Here is a 15,953-nt window from a genome sequence, read left to right as displayed (position 1 = left end):
CTGGAATGGGTTGCCCAGGGAGGTTGTGAATGCTCCATCCCTGGCAGTGTTCAAAACCAGGTTGGATGAAGCCTTGGGTGGCATGGTGTAGTATGAGGTGTCCCTGCCCATGGCAGGGGGGTTGGAACTAGATGATCTTCAGGTCCTTTCCAACCCTAACTATTCTGTGATTCTATGATTCTATGATATTGTCTACCTAGACTTGAATAAGGCTTTCGACACTGTTGCCTGTAAGATCCTCATAGTATGAGCTGGGTGAGCATAGTGAGTTGGACTGAAAACTGGCTGAATGGCTGGGCCCAGAGTGTGGTAATCAGTGGCATCAGATCTAGTTGGAGGCCATTAACTAGAGGTGTACCCCATTTAATTAACCAGATCAGTAAATTACTAAACTATGAAGTTATGGAGTAGCAGAAATGGCTCTGTTTAGGAAAACATCCTATTTAGGACATGCTTGATTATGTACCTAAACTGAAGAAACATGAATAAGTATTACTCAGCCTAGTGGAATTTAGACTTCTTTTTTGCTTCCCTCACAGTTCTGTTCTGAATTAGGCCCCAAACCAGAAACAGGAAATTCATACATGACACACATGTATGTGTTCAAACTGAGAAGTGACCCTGTTCTTCCCGTAAGAGAGGAGAAATAGGCAACAAGATAAAGACAAAACCCCGTGATTAAACATGGCAGATGAATTGCTTGGTCTGTTCTGTGAAAAACTGCTGAAAGCAATGCAGTGAAGTGGAAGTTGTTGATCCAGTGTGGAGTACTGTAAGCATCCTAAAACACTGGGTGTGCACTTCCTAATTTCCTGAAAGCTTTTAAAATCTCATCTGATCATCAGTGTTGTGGTTTATTTTATTTGCAAGGACACTCAGGAATCTCTGCTTTCACAATAGTCAGTGCATTCTGGACATTAGAAGTGCCAGGGCAATTATTAGGAGCTAGCAGCTTTTGTTATAGTGACTCTACTCTGCAATGACCAGCCAGCAGTGTATTTGGAGACCAGAACACAGCATCTTTCATGTTTAGCCATCCCTTCATCTGAGCACACTTTCTGTGCTCAGACTTCTGCCTGCTACCTGTTTTGGAAGTGGGGTGTCTGAGTAACTTCAACATGCAAAGCTTAAATATTCTTGAGACAAATGCTCCTCTTAATTGAGCATCCAAGCCCTCACAAGGGTTATTACCAAAAGCCACTTCAGCTGCACACTACTTCACTAGTTTCCACAGAACTTTCAGACCTAGCTTCTGTTCAGTCTCCAGTGTTGGTTTGCTCTTTGCTCAGGTGGTTAGACTGTCTCTAGGCAACTTATGGCTTAGCAGTTCTATCTCTCTTCCTCCCTTCTATGAAGCAGATGCCACACAAGCTAGCAATAGGAAGGGAACACTGCTAAATTTAACCCATTGACAAGAGGCTCTGCCAGAATCACAGCAAAGATGCTGAGTTATTTGTGCCCTTCTCACAAGCCCCTATAGATATCCATACCCACCCCTGTGACAATTCAGGAAGCTTTTCACTGCCACTGCTGCCTTGGCTGAAGAGCTCTAACTGCCAAGCAGTGGTGCTGCCTCCAACAGAGCAAGGTTGTATGAGCAGGTTCTCATTTGAATCTGAATTTGGTAACTTAGTGAAACAACAGCTGAAGGCTTCTGCATACCACATATGAATTCATGTAAGCAGCTCACTGATAGGGCTTTTCTGAGGGGCAAAGGGGTCCTCCAAGACACCAGTGACCTTCTAGGGAGCAAATAAAGGAAGACAGAAGCCATCAGGAGCTCTGCACAGCCTGTGGAAGGGGGCAACACCTACACCCTACAGGCAGAGACAGGAAGGGATTAGGGTTTGAGCCTGCCCTGGGGACAATCTGGTGGCAAGGGAAGGACATGGCATCTGTGACCCTGCTGGAGCTCCTCTATAGAGGGTAGTCAAGTGTGCCCTGCAAAATCACACAGGGGCTCTCCCTCCTGGGGTCCCAAAGACTTGATCTATTTCACACACATAGCAGGACTCCCTGCATCACCTGCATCATTTCCAGAGTCAGCAGAGAGAGCTCTGTGGGGAAGCACCACTCACCTTCAAACTATCCCACCTCAAGAGGAGCAAAGCTGGACCAGTGGCCATCCTTTGAGTAGCAAAGCTTCCTTATGGGGCTCTGCAGCCCTTTATTCCTCCTGCAGATACGCAGGGTGAAAGGGAAAGCCTGGAAACCTAACATACACACTGGAGAAGTGTCCACCCAAGCATCAGTGGACAGGCATCATCCAGACATCAGTGACTTATTGAGGCCTGAAATTCCACAGCTTGGGTTAGTGTTGGAGTTGGTCCTTACCACTGTGCCGCCATCTGTATATCCCACTGCACACTGCAGCCCACCATCAGACAGGAAAACTGCCGAGGCTTTCAGCTGGCCACCTGGGTTAAGTTTCTCAGTGAGTTACTTGTTTGGGGTCATTTTAAATGAGCTATTTCTTGCTTCTGAGTAGGCTATGGTAGGCCTTGACAAGAGTTCGGCTTTTCTATTGCTTTTGTGGCTAAACCCAACAAACGCCTGGCCCAAGATGCGTCTGCTTTAGGGAGGTAATGAGCAGCCATGCTAAGTCCAGGCAGAACACACCTCCTGAGGTACTGCCTCTGCTGAAGAAGAGGGCTTTTTCTTGCAGAGGTCAACTTCTCTGCCCATGGCAGGGGGGTCGGAACTAGGTGATCTTGAAGGTCCCTTCCAACCCAAGTGCCTAGAACAAACCAGACTGAACCAGGCCGAGGTGTCGGAGAGGGTCAGGACATCGGCAGACTGGGCCGCGGTGAGCAGCCCCTGTGCAGGGAGGGCTATGGTCTCCCGGGCGCCTTTCTTCCATCCCGCCTCGCCCCACCGCATCGGGCCGGACTGCCCAGGGCTGGGCCACTGCTGAGCGAGTTTCACTTTCTGTTCCTGCGCTCTGCCGGGCGGGAAATGAAAACTAAGCGGCGCTGCTGCTCTCTGACGCAGCCGGCGAGGGGAGAGGAGAAGCGGCCGCACTCCGCCGCCTCCACGCTGCCCTTCACGGCCCCGCTGCGCCTCGCTCGCTGCAGGCGGCCCTCCGGTGGCTGGGCAGGGCTGGACCGGCCCGACAGGCTGAGGTGGTCCTGAGGAGCGCTTCGGGGAGACGCAGGGTCCGAGCGCCCGAGGCTGTGAATGTGAGGACCCGCCGAGGCTGCGGGAATTGGTGAGCAAGGCTTCCGCTGTTTTGTCAGGTGGGATGAGCTAGAGCCACAGAGTGCCGGGGGGACGGAAAGAAGAGGGGGGAAAGGGAGCTGAACAAACGTGTTAGTGTGACAGCAAAGTGGGGAATCTTGTATCAGTCGCATCCCAGAGGAGTATGGAAGTGGAGGGCTGAGAACCCTTCGAAAAGTATCCCAGGGCTGCTGCCTCGAAGCCCTCCTCCAGTCCCAACACCATCCCCTTGTCTGCCTGCTCCCCAGGGTACCCATGAGGGGAAAGAAGCGGTGATGGTGGGGAATAGGTGTCGTGGGACAGAGGTGGTGGTCCCCCTCAGGCAGAGAGGGGCTTTGGGGCTGTGGTATGGGGCTGTGGTATGGGGCTGCCGGTGGTTTGCCGTGAGAGGCTGGTGTCTTGGAAGGATGGATATAGGCTGTGGAGCAGACTGGGGTGAAAGGAGGACACTGGGCAAGCTGAGGGCAATTGAGAGGGCTCAATGATAATGGGGCGGAGGGTATGAGAAGGTATCACCACTACTTTTTCTCTGCCTGGTGCTAGCGTGGCCAAGGGAGCAGTACTGAGTCCTACCCCTGACCTGCAAAAGAAACTGAGAAACAACCCTGCGCCTCCAGTGAGAGAGGAGAAATTAGGGGCAAGAGGGGAGCCTGCTCCTCACCAGGTTTTTATAGAGTTATGCAGGGAAAGGAAAGTCAAGTGCAAATCTTAGGAATGCCATATTTCTGATATCCCTAAAATGGCAGTTCCATGCAAGGGTTGGGAAACCGTGTTCGTGCCCCTGCCTCCACACCAGGGATCCCATCTCCACCTGGGGGAGGATTTCATCGAACCGGAGACCCAAATGCTCCCATCTCTGTATCTGCCCTAATATCTTTCCACTTATTTCTCAGATCACGCAAAGCCTTTTAGACCTGAGCTTTCTCTTTCACCCACTGCCACCTTAATCCTACGTCTCTTGCCAAAAGCTGTGTTGTCTTGCAAGTTCACCTCATGCCCAGTACATCTCTAGCTGTTGTTTAGGTACCTCTGCCCTGCCTATCCTCCTCCTTTACGTCTCTTTTGGCATCTCCACTGGCTGTATTACTTACCTCCTGGATGATATTGTACCAACTAAAACCAGTTGGTCTCGCAGTGTAAGCACAGATGAGCTTGTGCTCCAGCTGGGCCTTCAGAAACCTGAATGCCTCATTAAATCCTTGTCAGAGAAGGGGCAGAGAGAGTTCAGATGCTGTTTTGCTGAGGAAGAAATCAAGTCAAATTTCTCTTTTCCTGAGTAGCTATTCTCATCACAGGGTTTGGCTATTAAAAGTACTATTTTTGAATCTATTGAGTGTCTAAGTTTATTTCTCCCCCCCCAATAAAACTCCTCAGCAAATTTGACAATATTCAGAGAATCTGAGTCTATGACACCTAATGTTCAAAAGTAAACCTTGAAAGTACAGAATTAAGAGTACAGTCAGGAAAAAGTATACTTGAGATTAAATGCAACAACTGGGGGGGAAATAAATCGATTTCTGGTTTCCCTACCTAAATCTTAAGATTTTATATTTGACATTATTGGCCACAGTTAACCTGAAAAATAATGTGCTTTTAAAGCAAAGATTTTCTTTTTTGTGCAAGGCAGAACCAGTATTTTTTGGTTATTCTTCACTCTCTCAGCAGCTGGCCTCAGATTCATTTTATGTGCCGTCTAGTATTTGTAGAATATTAATTTCTGAGCATTTGGTTTGTGTTTTATTTTTCCATCCTCACAAATTCTTCCCTAAGCATACATTTTTTTTATGATTCTGCCTTCCTGTTGGACGCGGGCTTTAAGAAAGTTTCGTTTCTGTGTAACTGCGTTTGAACATTTGTCACATCGCTTTGTCCTGGGTATTTTTACCTTGCTTTAGTTTGGTGACTTTTTAATCTTTTATTTAAGTAGCCGGTAGATAAGTTATGAGAGACTGACGAGTGCAATAGTCTGTTCAATACTGGCTTGCAAATCAAGGCATTGTAATGGTTCTTTTGTTTAAACAGTTACTTCGCCTGTGATCACTTGAAGGAGCATAAGAACAAGCTGATATTTAGGTGCTTAAATGCTTTTAAAATTACACTCCAAAGTGCCACAGTAGAGCTGTAACTAGAAAACAATGCAGAGATCCCAGTATAGAAAACAAACTAATGTTTATCAATTCAAAGGTGTAGACAAGGTGAAATTTGCCCTTTTGAATGCTTGGGATACTTCAGATACTTTTACTAAACACAGGAGTTTTGCGTCATCTCCCATTTGCACAGTTTTAAGCATATTATTTACCAAATCTTCCTGAACAGAGATATCTGTGGCTCCCTGGCTATGCAGAACCAAAGGTTCATTTATTTATTTAGCCACAAAAGGAAGAGAACAAGATGTGCAATTGCCATCAAGCTCCATGTCTGTTACCTTGCCAATACCCAGCACACCTACAATACCCTGTCTTAATTTAAATTTATCAAATGCTGTTGCAGTGATCTTACTAATTTTATTGACATTCCAGCTTTTTCATAATGAAAATACCCCATTCAAAGACAAATCCTGTGCTTTTGGGTGGTCCTCCTCTTTCTGATCTTTCTGTGTCTTTCTGCAGCCCTTCTGTCTTTGTAAAGCACTGTTGATGGGACAAAGAAGTGGACGTCAGGAAACAAACAAGAAACTAGAGATGGCACTAACAGAGACTATGAAGGCAGAAGCAAAAGTACAAAATAACGAAGAGGATGCTGAAGAGCTGAAGGCCAAAGTCCAGAGGCTAACATCAGTCTTTGGTGTGGCAGACTTAAAAAACGGTAATAATGTTTTGTCTATCCCTCACTCATACTAATACCTGCTGTTCCATTCTCTGTCCTTAGGTTACATTTTCTCCTATTCTTTTACCTTTTCCCTGAGGAATATACAGGTGATTCTAATTTTGCCCTGCCAAGTAACCATTTTGGGTTTGGGTTTGTTTTGTTTTGTTTTTGTTTTTTGTTTTTTTTTTTTTTGGGGGGGGGGAGGGATTACATGAGGATCTCGAGGCTTTTTCTAATTTTAAGTCCTCAGATTTGCCATTGTAGCCAAAAAGGTCTAGATGCTGTCCCTGTCTCTTTCCAAACATAGCCAGCATTGCTTGCAGATTTGCTGAACCATGGACAAGGCCCTAGTTATTCTGCTGCATCACTAGATTGGCCTCTCAAAAGCTTCCATCAATATTTCAGGTGTACATACTGTTCTTTTTCAGCTACAGCCCACCCTTACCACCAATTGTATGCATTCCAGAGTTGTTCTGAGTTTCCATTCCATGTCCTCTCTCCCTTTTGTGATGAATTCAGAAGAAAAACTTCAAATTTCTGACCACGGTTACTTATACTACTTTGGGGCACAGAATATGCTGTCTTTTTAGATGCAGTATGAACAGCTGTGGTTTGCTTTTTCCACTTCTCTCAAGCTAGTTCCTTTCTTTGAGACATAGAACAGCAGAGGTAGGCTGAAGGGGAAACCTGAAGCCTGTGTGGTGGACAGCTAACATGTGGTCCCACATGTAGCTCTTTATTTTGTTAATTAAGCCTTATATAAAACATAATTAATTGTCATTAAGCCTGGCTGTGTAAAAGGCTAAATAAAAATCCTCATACAGGCAGCCTTTGACTTCTGTGAAGTTTTTTATTTTATGTTTAGATGTGTTATGAAAGGACTGAAAAGAGATCAACTGGGAGACATCTGAGCATCATAATCCAGGTTTATTTGGGTTTTTCCTGTCAGTTACCAAACAAAAATACATGTTATCTGCTTGAGCAACATAAGAATAAGATTGAACACTTTCTGAGGCCTGACCAAGATGCTGCTCCTATATCCTGAATGGCTGAATGTGTGCAAGAGGAGTTTATCACTTCCAAGTAATTGTCACTTTCTTTTCTTGTACCTGTTTCCAGGACTCACTTCCTCTTTTTCTGTGCCTGCAGGAGCCATTGGACTGTACAACATTGGACACAGCTGCTGTCTGAACTCCCTGCTCCAAGTGTTCTTCATGAATATACATTTCACAAGGATACTTCGAAGGTACCACTGGTTTGAACTACCTAAGATACTCCCATTGTTGCTCTGTTGTCTCCACTCCTTTTGTCTGTGTGAGGTGCATTTGAAGGCTTGGATCATCAAGGTGCTCACAAGGTGCTTTCAACTTATTCAGCAAGGTCTCTGCCTTGTTGTGTCTGTTACACACAGCCTAGGTCCTGCAAAGGTAGCAGTTGCAGATGACTTGTTAGTCATCTCTGATTCATGTGCCATTTGCACGCTGGTAAGGTACAGCCTTGAACTGAGTCTTCAAGACTTGTATCTCCCTTTTTCATAACAGGATATGATTTTATTCGTTGTTTACTCATAGGCTGCTATAACTAAAGGATGTGTTGTGTGTAACCCACTATTAATTTTGTAACTTTAAACGTGTGAAAGTAAACATATTGTGATCCATAGGCTCTGTCCTCTGATTGTCCTGGCTAGCACCTGATACAGAAGAGTAAGTGTTGTTGCAGAGGACAAATACATAGTGTTATTTTGTTTTGCTTGGCCATGCTTCCTGTTTGTTCATGCTGAAGATTCGGGCTTCTGCTTCCCTACCAACCACAGTAATAACTGGTTTGATTTGCTTTTACTCGGGTCACTGCAGCTTTAATCATCTAAGTGGATCATTCCTATTCAGTCCTCCTTTCTCCAAATTTCTTACATGCCTACCAGTGTGCAAAGAGGGAAGAAGACAAGTTACAGAGATGCAGAGATGAGAAGTGTCGTAAATGGGCAAAGCTATATGGTGAGATAGTTACCAGTAACTATCAGTAACTGGTAACCAGAAGGTTACCAGTGCTATTTGAAGAAAGACTTAGAAAAACCCGTGGACTGCAATAAATTTAGGGAGGGTAAAGAGCTTTCCAGTTGTCATCTGGTTGAAATACAAGCATTTTATACGTGTTGATAAAGTGCTGAGGTTATGTTGAGAATCAAGGCATGAGCAGGTGAGAGGCAAGAACAGCTCTAAAACTTGCTCTATCCTGAATGTTGTTTCTCAAGGCTAGAAAGCACTTCAGATCCTGCTCGGTTTGCCCCTTATTCATGAGAAGGCCAACTTAGAATTGTGGCCTTTTACTTTAAAATGGTCAGCCGGCACTTTGGGATGAGCTAGTGCAGGTGTCTGCTTCCCCTTTTTCCTTCTTTTGCTGAAAACAAGCCCATTCTGGTTCCTCTTGAGTTGCTTTCTGTGCTATCCCCCTTTGCTTCTTCAGGTGTGATGTCAAATATTTCTTCATTGTACCACTCGATTACCATTCATATCACTTCTCTTGATAGGATCACGGTGCCACTATATGCTGAGCAGCAGCAGAAGAATGTCCCATACCAAATGCTCCTGCTGTTGGAAGAGATGCAATGTGGCAAGCAGAAAGCTGTTTATCCCATAGCCCTGGCTTACTGTCTTTCAGCATACAAAGTGAAATGTAAGCAGCGCCGCCTCATGCCCACCTCATTCTGCAGACCAGAGATGTTAATTTTCGAGCATTAAGAAGAAGTGCAAACTCTGACACCTCATTCAGAGATTCAGAAATGTGAGGAGTTAGGTACATGATGGTGTGTAGTAGTGAGAGAGATGTTGTATCTTACTTGTGAAGAGGGGAAAATAAAAGAAAGAAAATGCTCCTGCTAGATATCCTTGCTGATGTCCAAAGTGTAGGAAGACTATCAGACTGGTAGAAGACTCAGCTACTGATACTGGCCAGAGGGAATGGGCTGTGCAAGGCAGAGAGAGGACAGCTTATAGCTTGATTTGTCTTGCTATACTGGCATGATAATAGTGAAACAGCTGCTATTTCTTATTAGAAGGAAGGGATCGTGTGGAAAAGATACTGAGCTCACCCAGATCGCCAAGGATATAAATCATATCCTTCCTGTTCCTTGTTATAAGGGCAGAGAAAAAAAATTGCTGGCTTAACCTCCCACCTGGGCAGGGTCCCAAAGGACAGAGAGTGTTAAATGCATGGGGGACCGGAGACAGTGGGATGTGGAGGGTCTGTTTACATGTGCATATACACACAGTATATTCAAATGCTCTGATCTTTATCATATAAAAGCTAAAATAGGACAGCACTGCATCTGGTGACAAGTACATGACTTTTGCACTGGGTTCTACAATGGGACACTCGAACCCTCCCATCTTTTCCCACTGCCTGCCTGGGTCACATGGGGACATTCATTTCCAGTCTAAGCTCTGTCCCTGACAAGGAGTGCCAAGGGAAGAATAGACTGGATCTAATGGGGGTCAATGAATTTCCCGTTGCCATCTGCAGGAAGTCTGCTGAGTGCTGTTCATAATACCGATCAAGGTTGTGTTTTCTGTTTGTCCAGTGTTTGTGCAGCATGATGCCGCTCAGCTCTTTCTGACCCTCTGGAACTTGATAAAGAAGCAGATGAAAAAGCCAGAGCTGGTAAGAACAATCACTGAAAAGAACACAAGATCTTTTGGCCCTTGTTATGTGTGATGTAATGGGAGAGGGAATCTTGATTTCATAGGCTTCAAAATTATGAATCACAATTAACTTCTGTTCATCCTACTTTTTGAGCCTGCTAGGGTCTCCATTCTCATGGGAGAACCAATTAATAACAAAAGGTTTGATTTTTTTGCAACACTGGTGTATCTTGACACAGCTTCTCTGTTCTTTGAAGTCAGCCATGTGCATTTCATTGTAATTATTCATTGTTAGCATGTTATGTGTATGACGGTTCCTCCCAGGGGAGCTGTGTAAGGTAAGAGAAAAGTAACTCTTCCTCAACCCACTGCCATAGTTTTGTTCATATAGAAGACAGGCTCCTGTTGCAGTTCCAGACAAAACAGTAGAATTCTTTACCAAAGCAGACATTTGTCTGGTCTTGTTGTAGACTGTCCCCTCTGCTATGTGATGAGGGGAAGCAGTTGTTCTCCAATAAATGAACTGTCCATGTAAGTCAGTGTCAGATCTGGGGTCAAGCCTTAAAGTAGTAACACTGTGTGAAGAAACGTGTCCATGTGGTCTTTCCTACTCACAGAGGAAAATACCTCAGCTGTGTTCTTCATAAACCTTGTTTTGGCCTTTTTTTACCCCTCCAGGTTGAAGAGCTGAGTGATTTGTACACTATCTGTATACAGGAGCACCTGGCCTGTCAGAAGTGCTCTTTTGAGGAAAAGAAGAACAGCAGCATGTTAACCCTTCCACTCCCACTGCTGGATTCCAATTGCCGCATGCTGAAGACTCTAGTAAGTTAGTGCCAGCACTGGCTCCTTAGGAAGAAGATTATCCCCTGTTCACTGTGGGAGCCTTTTTTTTTTGCAGCACTGGTGTGTCCTGGACTCAGGTAGAATCTCTAAGAATCTCTGCAGGGTGTCTGGTACTCTGGGGTGATCTTTTCTCATTCACATTTCTTCTTTATTTTGAGGAGTTCTAAATTTCTTATTATTATCTTTTGTCCTTTGAATACAATATGCCTTCTGTAGCTTTGCTGCTTGCTTGTACCCTGTGAAACAAAGTAAAAATGGAAATCTGGCTTGAAGGAATTCAGTTGAAAGAAATCTCCTCTGTCTCCTTAGAAGGACTGCCTGCAATGCTTTTTCCATCCAGAAGAGCTGACTGATCACAACATGTGTTTCTGTGACCGGTGTGGAAGAAAGACACCTTTTCTGCAGGTAATCAGATAATTATTTCCCCATATTTCTCTTCTACACAGAACTCCCTTTAGGACTGGGAAGGGTGGGGAAAGGACTCAACCATATCAGTTTGAGGAGATCAGCAATACAAAGCTTTGTCAGTGCAGCAATGTCAGCTAGATAAAAACCACATGCATCTTTCCTGTTAAGAAGTTCCTTAATGTAGATGTAGCTCTAGCAACAAGATAACGATTTTATGGGTTTTCATATAAGCCACCAAGGGATGCAGCATTTTTGTATCAGCAGAAAAGTTGGTTTATGTTAGTGTGAGGCATCCCTGCCCATGGCAGGGGGTTGGAACTAGATGATCTTAAGGTCATTTCCAACCCAAACCATTCTATGATGCTGTGATTCTATGATTCTATGTTGCGCTTCTGCTGTAGGGCTCTACACTGCTGCATAGCTCCAGAGGTAGACAAGAACATGTTACTGGAGCTGTGCATACACATAAAAGTAGGATATCTTAGGGTGATTTCCTTTCTTCCCTGTTTTCCACTGCCCTCCCCATTTTTTACGGTGTTGATCTCTTCAATACATTTGCCTCTTCATGAAACAGCTAATTCATCAGCTGGCAAAGAGAGGTGCGGGGGGGAGACTGCCTCAGCTCAGGGCTCGGAGGTACTTCCCATTGAGTCACCTCCAGGGCCACAGTACATCCATATGTCTTGTTGGCAGCCATGGCGGCAGCAACAGTAATATCAACAAAGGCAGTGGTGGAAGGGATGAGCTGTGAGGTTGTCAACCTCCGTGGACCTCTGGTGACCAAATGTCACAAGAAAATTGCCTTGCCTCTCCTCACCTACCTGTTGCTACTAACCTAGGGTTCAGAAAGCAGGCTAGAAAGGAAGCAACCCTTGAGAAAACCAATGCTGAAGTTGAGAAACTTGCTTATCACAAATCCAGATGAGCTGCAAAAGCATCTGCTGTCCAGTGGAACTGGCATTCATTCACTGTAGCTCTGACTGTTCACAGGGTGACAATGGTTGTTTCCACCCCACCTCCCCAGGTCTTGTTCCTTAGTTTTCAATGATGTTACTTATTGCTTTACAGAGCATGAAGCTAGTCCATCTGCCACAGACCCTGACCATACACCTGAAGCGTTTCTGCTTCGAAAAAGCAGCCCACATTCACAAGCTTAGTCACTACCTGCCATTCCCGCAAGACCTTGATTTCAATGCAGTCTTGACAGAAAGTCAGTGCCAAGCAGATGACAATGAAAAGGTGAGATACTCCTAATGCCCTGGTTTAAAAGGACATTTTCTTCTCCCCTGTGCTCAAGTCTCATAAAACCTTAAGAGGTGACATCAGTACTTGCCTCGGTTCAAAGCACCTGTCTTAAAAATGTTCATCTCAGGCTTTGCCTATGCATGGTGCTCTCTCACATCTCATGGTTTTAAGTGGTTCAGGCATTATTCAACTTTCTGTGCTCAGATTTAACCACCAAAGGCACCATAACTGAAGCTTTCTGCCATAAGGACAAGAAAGAGGCTTTACAAATAAGACCCCAACTTCTTTTTTATTTTTTTTTGTGAGTGTTTAGCATAACATTTTTCTTCCAGTTCTAAACATACTAAAGAAAAGATGAAAACACAGTTCATTTGGATAACCAAATCCAGACACTGTAAACAGTGTCTTAGATGCAACTTCCCTCGTGTGGTTTGGACTCCAGCTCAAGATGGTCTCAGTGTGAGCAGCAGACCCACTGCTTTGGAGAGGTCACCAGTCCAAGACAGGGGAATTCCATTCCTGGCAGTTTCCCATGTAGTGTTGTTTGCACAGAGTTAAGGTTAGCAGGGAGGCAACAGCTTTGCCAAGCAGCTGAGGGTGGATCTGTTCCCCTTACTGAGAAATAACAAGGCAAAGTGTGGCAACAGCCAGACCTCACTGGTGCAGTGTTGGCTGCAGTGTTTGCTGCCCCTTTGCTGTCCTACAGCCTTTCTCATGTTCCTGTGTTCAGGGTGCCAGGGAGGCTGACAGCCCCATAGCTGATAAGCAAAACTCTGAGGGTAAGAACAGAAAGCGCAGGATCCTCAAGGCCAGTCTAATCTGCCTCCTTTTTCCTCACAAAACACACATTCTTGCTGCCCTGGCTGCTGAATCTTCTTTAGCCAATGGCAAATGAGCATTGCTGGACTAAAAGTCACTCTTTGTGGTTCTTCACAGGCTGGCTGGCAGTATGACCTTTTTGCTGTCATTGCCCATTCAGGATCAATTAGCTGTGGACACTATTGTGCCTATATTCGAAGTCTCACAGAATATAAATGGTATTGCTTCAACGACTCTGAGGTTTGCCAGGTGAGGAGACAAACCCACATTTCTTTTGTAGCTTCCTGGTTACTCCTCGAGATCCCATTCGGTCTCTCCATTTGCTCATTAGAGAGAACCAGGGAAGAAAACAGAAGCTGCAGAGCTCTGTGCACCTCATTCTTCTGCTGCAATGTACTCTGAGCTGAGGGCAGAGCTGCTGTAGCTTCTGTACCAAACAAGGCCTTGGGTTCTGCTTTGCAATGTGCAGAAGCAGCCATTCACTGTATACCCTACTTTATGTACTCTGGATCTGTTTAACGTATGTATTCAGAAGAAGGAAAGGAACTGTTTTTCCTCAAGGAGTAAAAACAATAAACCCATTTATTAAAGGGTGTTTAGTTTCTGGAAGTACCCCTATACCACTCTTCTTAAAAGAATTGCTGTGCTGGTATCACAATGTGTCCCTCTCTTGAGAGCTTTTACCAGCCTCCTCTTGTGTTTTATTTCTCTAGGTATCGTGGGATGATGTGAAATGCACCTATGGACATTCCAACCTCCACTGGTAAGCAAACATACCTGTTTTTACCAAACGTTCCTCTGGGGTTTGGAATGAGGATAGCAAAGAGAGGGAAGACAAATGGTTTGAACTGCATATTGCCAGGGATGTACTGGAGATGCAGGAGAGCAGAATCTCTCCTATATAGTGCTGCCAGTGAGTGAATATGATGCCTTAGGGATCACTGAAGGGGGCTGGTTTGGTTGACACAGACCTCAAAAAGCTGAGCAGGACCAAACCTGGGAGGTTACTTGCAACCCTAATCTTCAAACATACATCTTGTTTTGCCTTTTCTTTGTTTCCACAGGGGAGAAACAGCCTATCTCTTGGTTTACATGAAAAAACATCCACAGTGGCCTCATCCAGGAGTATGAGAATGTCTCGTGAAGTTGTGCATTGTCCATGGAGATCAGCACCTCTGTGCCAGTGTGGACGTGCACAAGTGTTCCACAAGAAAGACATGGTGCAGTCAGTCAGTGACCTCTGCCTTCGCATTTATTTATGGAAAAGTTAATAGAGAGACTTAGCTAGAGAAAGGATCTCAGAACTGTTGCAACTAGAAAGTTTTTCTTTCATATGTTTTTTGATACTTACATGATTCTATTTATTAATTTCCTCTTAAAAGATAGTAAAGTTAGTCCTTGTCTCTTCTGACTTACCAGTTTCTTTAATGCTGATGCCTGGAGTCCAGTACAAGGGAAGAATTTGGCCTGAAAGCCTGCCTGATATTCCGTTGAGGGATGTGGTATGACTGGAAAGCTGCGATGGCCATGGCTAGCCAGTAGGACCATAAGAGCTTGAGACTTACTCTGCCCTTTTAATACCATGTTAGATGCTGGCAAGCTGGGCAGGGGACCCCAAAAGTCTTGAGAAACAGCTGGATCAAGGACCAAAATTTAGGACATGTGCATGAATGATGTTTACTCCTTCAAACCTTCCTGAAAATGAATCACTACAGGGGCTGAGGTGTGTTTAAAAGTTGGTGTCAGCATAAAGAAGTGTTTTGTAAATCAGCTGCTTTTGTAGTAGTTCTGATTTACAAGATGAGTTTGTACATATTTGTGCAGATGATTATTGTTTTAGCATGCTTATCAGGCATTTATATGTATGTTCCTTCCTGTATAGAGGAAAATACTAAGAGCAACAGAGATCCTGAATCTAGCTAGTGATTTTGCACAATGCAATCAATACTGTGACAAGAGGAAAAGTGAGATGCCTCCATATAAAAAAAAGTAAGTAATCTTTGTACCTTCCATTGAGCCCTGTCACTCCACACTGTTGGTTCAGCCTGTGCTCCCATGACGAGACACACAGCTGGAGGGGAAATGTAAAGAGAGCTGGAAAGGAAGGTTGGTAACATGACAGTCAGAAGGAGAGAGTTCTAAAAGCTCATCGCAAGACTCAACTGGGAGGAATGTGATGCTTTTAAAACATTCATGGTAAGTCTTGATGTACCACAGCCTGTGAAAGGATCAGTGATTTCAGTAGTTTGAGATTAGAAGGACTTTCTAGCCTAAGAAACCCTTTGACTGTATCTTTACAAGGGTGCTATTTTTGTGGGACTGAGCACATTTTGAAATTAGTGATTTAGTTATAATAGCTGCTATATATATCCTAATTTTATGTTGATGATGAAGTTCACGAATCCTGTCCATTTTCTGTTGGCATGTGGAAGGTGAATTGAGAAATCCTGGAGCATAGCTGGAAATGACATTTTTATGACCTAGCAGGTATTTATTTCACTGCACTGGCAAAGTCCATTATTCTGTTCAGCTTTTGTATTTATACTGCTCATTCTGGTAAAAAAAAAAAGCCCCAGTGTATTGTTGTCACCAGGATGAGGAATTTTTAGCCTATTTGCCTTCGGGAATGTGTTAGACTCTTTCTAAAGCACCTTGCAATAGGTGAGTAAGAAAAACTCCTGTCCGCTTTATCCAGCCTTTTGCATCTGTGAAGTAGCTGAAAGATGGCGCACTTCCAGGAAGCTAATGGGTTAAGAGACTGACAAGACATTTCTAGTTTGATATAACTTGAGACTTAAAACCAAGCTATGCTTATGAAAAATGCCTCAAATGTGTCATAACCTTCCAGGTGTATCACCAATCAAGGAAGCAATCACTGAGATATATTTAAGAATCTCTTCAGTTGGTTTTTCAATGAAAAGTAATCAATGTTTTTCTTTTGAATAAAATAGTATGGGATAAATTCCCTAGGAA

The 15,953-nt window shown here is 44.3% G+C and overlaps 1 protein-coding gene across 6 annotated transcripts; it reads left to right on the top strand.

Annotated features, from left to right (window-relative positions):
- Positions 1-3,070: 3,070 nt before the first annotated feature.
- On the top strand, positions 3,071-14,391 carry USP18 (ubiquitin specific peptidase 18). Of its 6 annotated transcripts, none has more exons than XM_057428076.1 (11): positions 3,071-3,208; positions 5,845-6,021; positions 7,144-7,270; positions 8,552-8,697; positions 9,602-9,681; positions 10,341-10,487; positions 10,818-10,913; positions 11,985-12,155; positions 13,098-13,229; positions 13,694-13,743; positions 14,045-14,391. In XM_057428076.1, exons 2-11 carry the CDS (start codon positions 5,853-5,855, stop codon positions 14,109-14,111), a joined length of 1,185 nt encoding a protein of 394 aa, XP_057284059.1. In that variant the 5' UTR covers positions 3,071-3,208; positions 5,845-5,852; the 3' UTR covers positions 14,112-14,391. The 6 variants fall into 6 exon arrangements, with proteins under 6 accessions (XP_057284059.1, XP_057284056.1, XP_057284055.1 ...); XM_057428073.1 differs by having other exon boundaries at positions 3,073-3,208; positions 5,826-6,021; XM_057428072.1 differs by having other exon boundaries at positions 3,076-3,236; positions 5,826-6,021.
- Positions 14,392-15,953: the final 1,562 nt, after the last annotated feature.

This window comes from Pezoporus wallicus, unplaced genomic scaffold, assembly GCF_028554395.1.
Source record: "Pezoporus wallicus isolate ANWC-B61680 ecotype Strahan unplaced genomic scaffold, APGP_CSIRO_Pwel_v1 contig_2908, whole genome shotgun sequence".
NCBI classification, from domain to species: domain Eukaryota; kingdom Metazoa; phylum Chordata; class Aves; order Psittaciformes; family Psittacidae; genus Pezoporus; species Pezoporus wallicus.
This window is presented reverse-complemented; position numbering and strand designations above follow the sequence as displayed.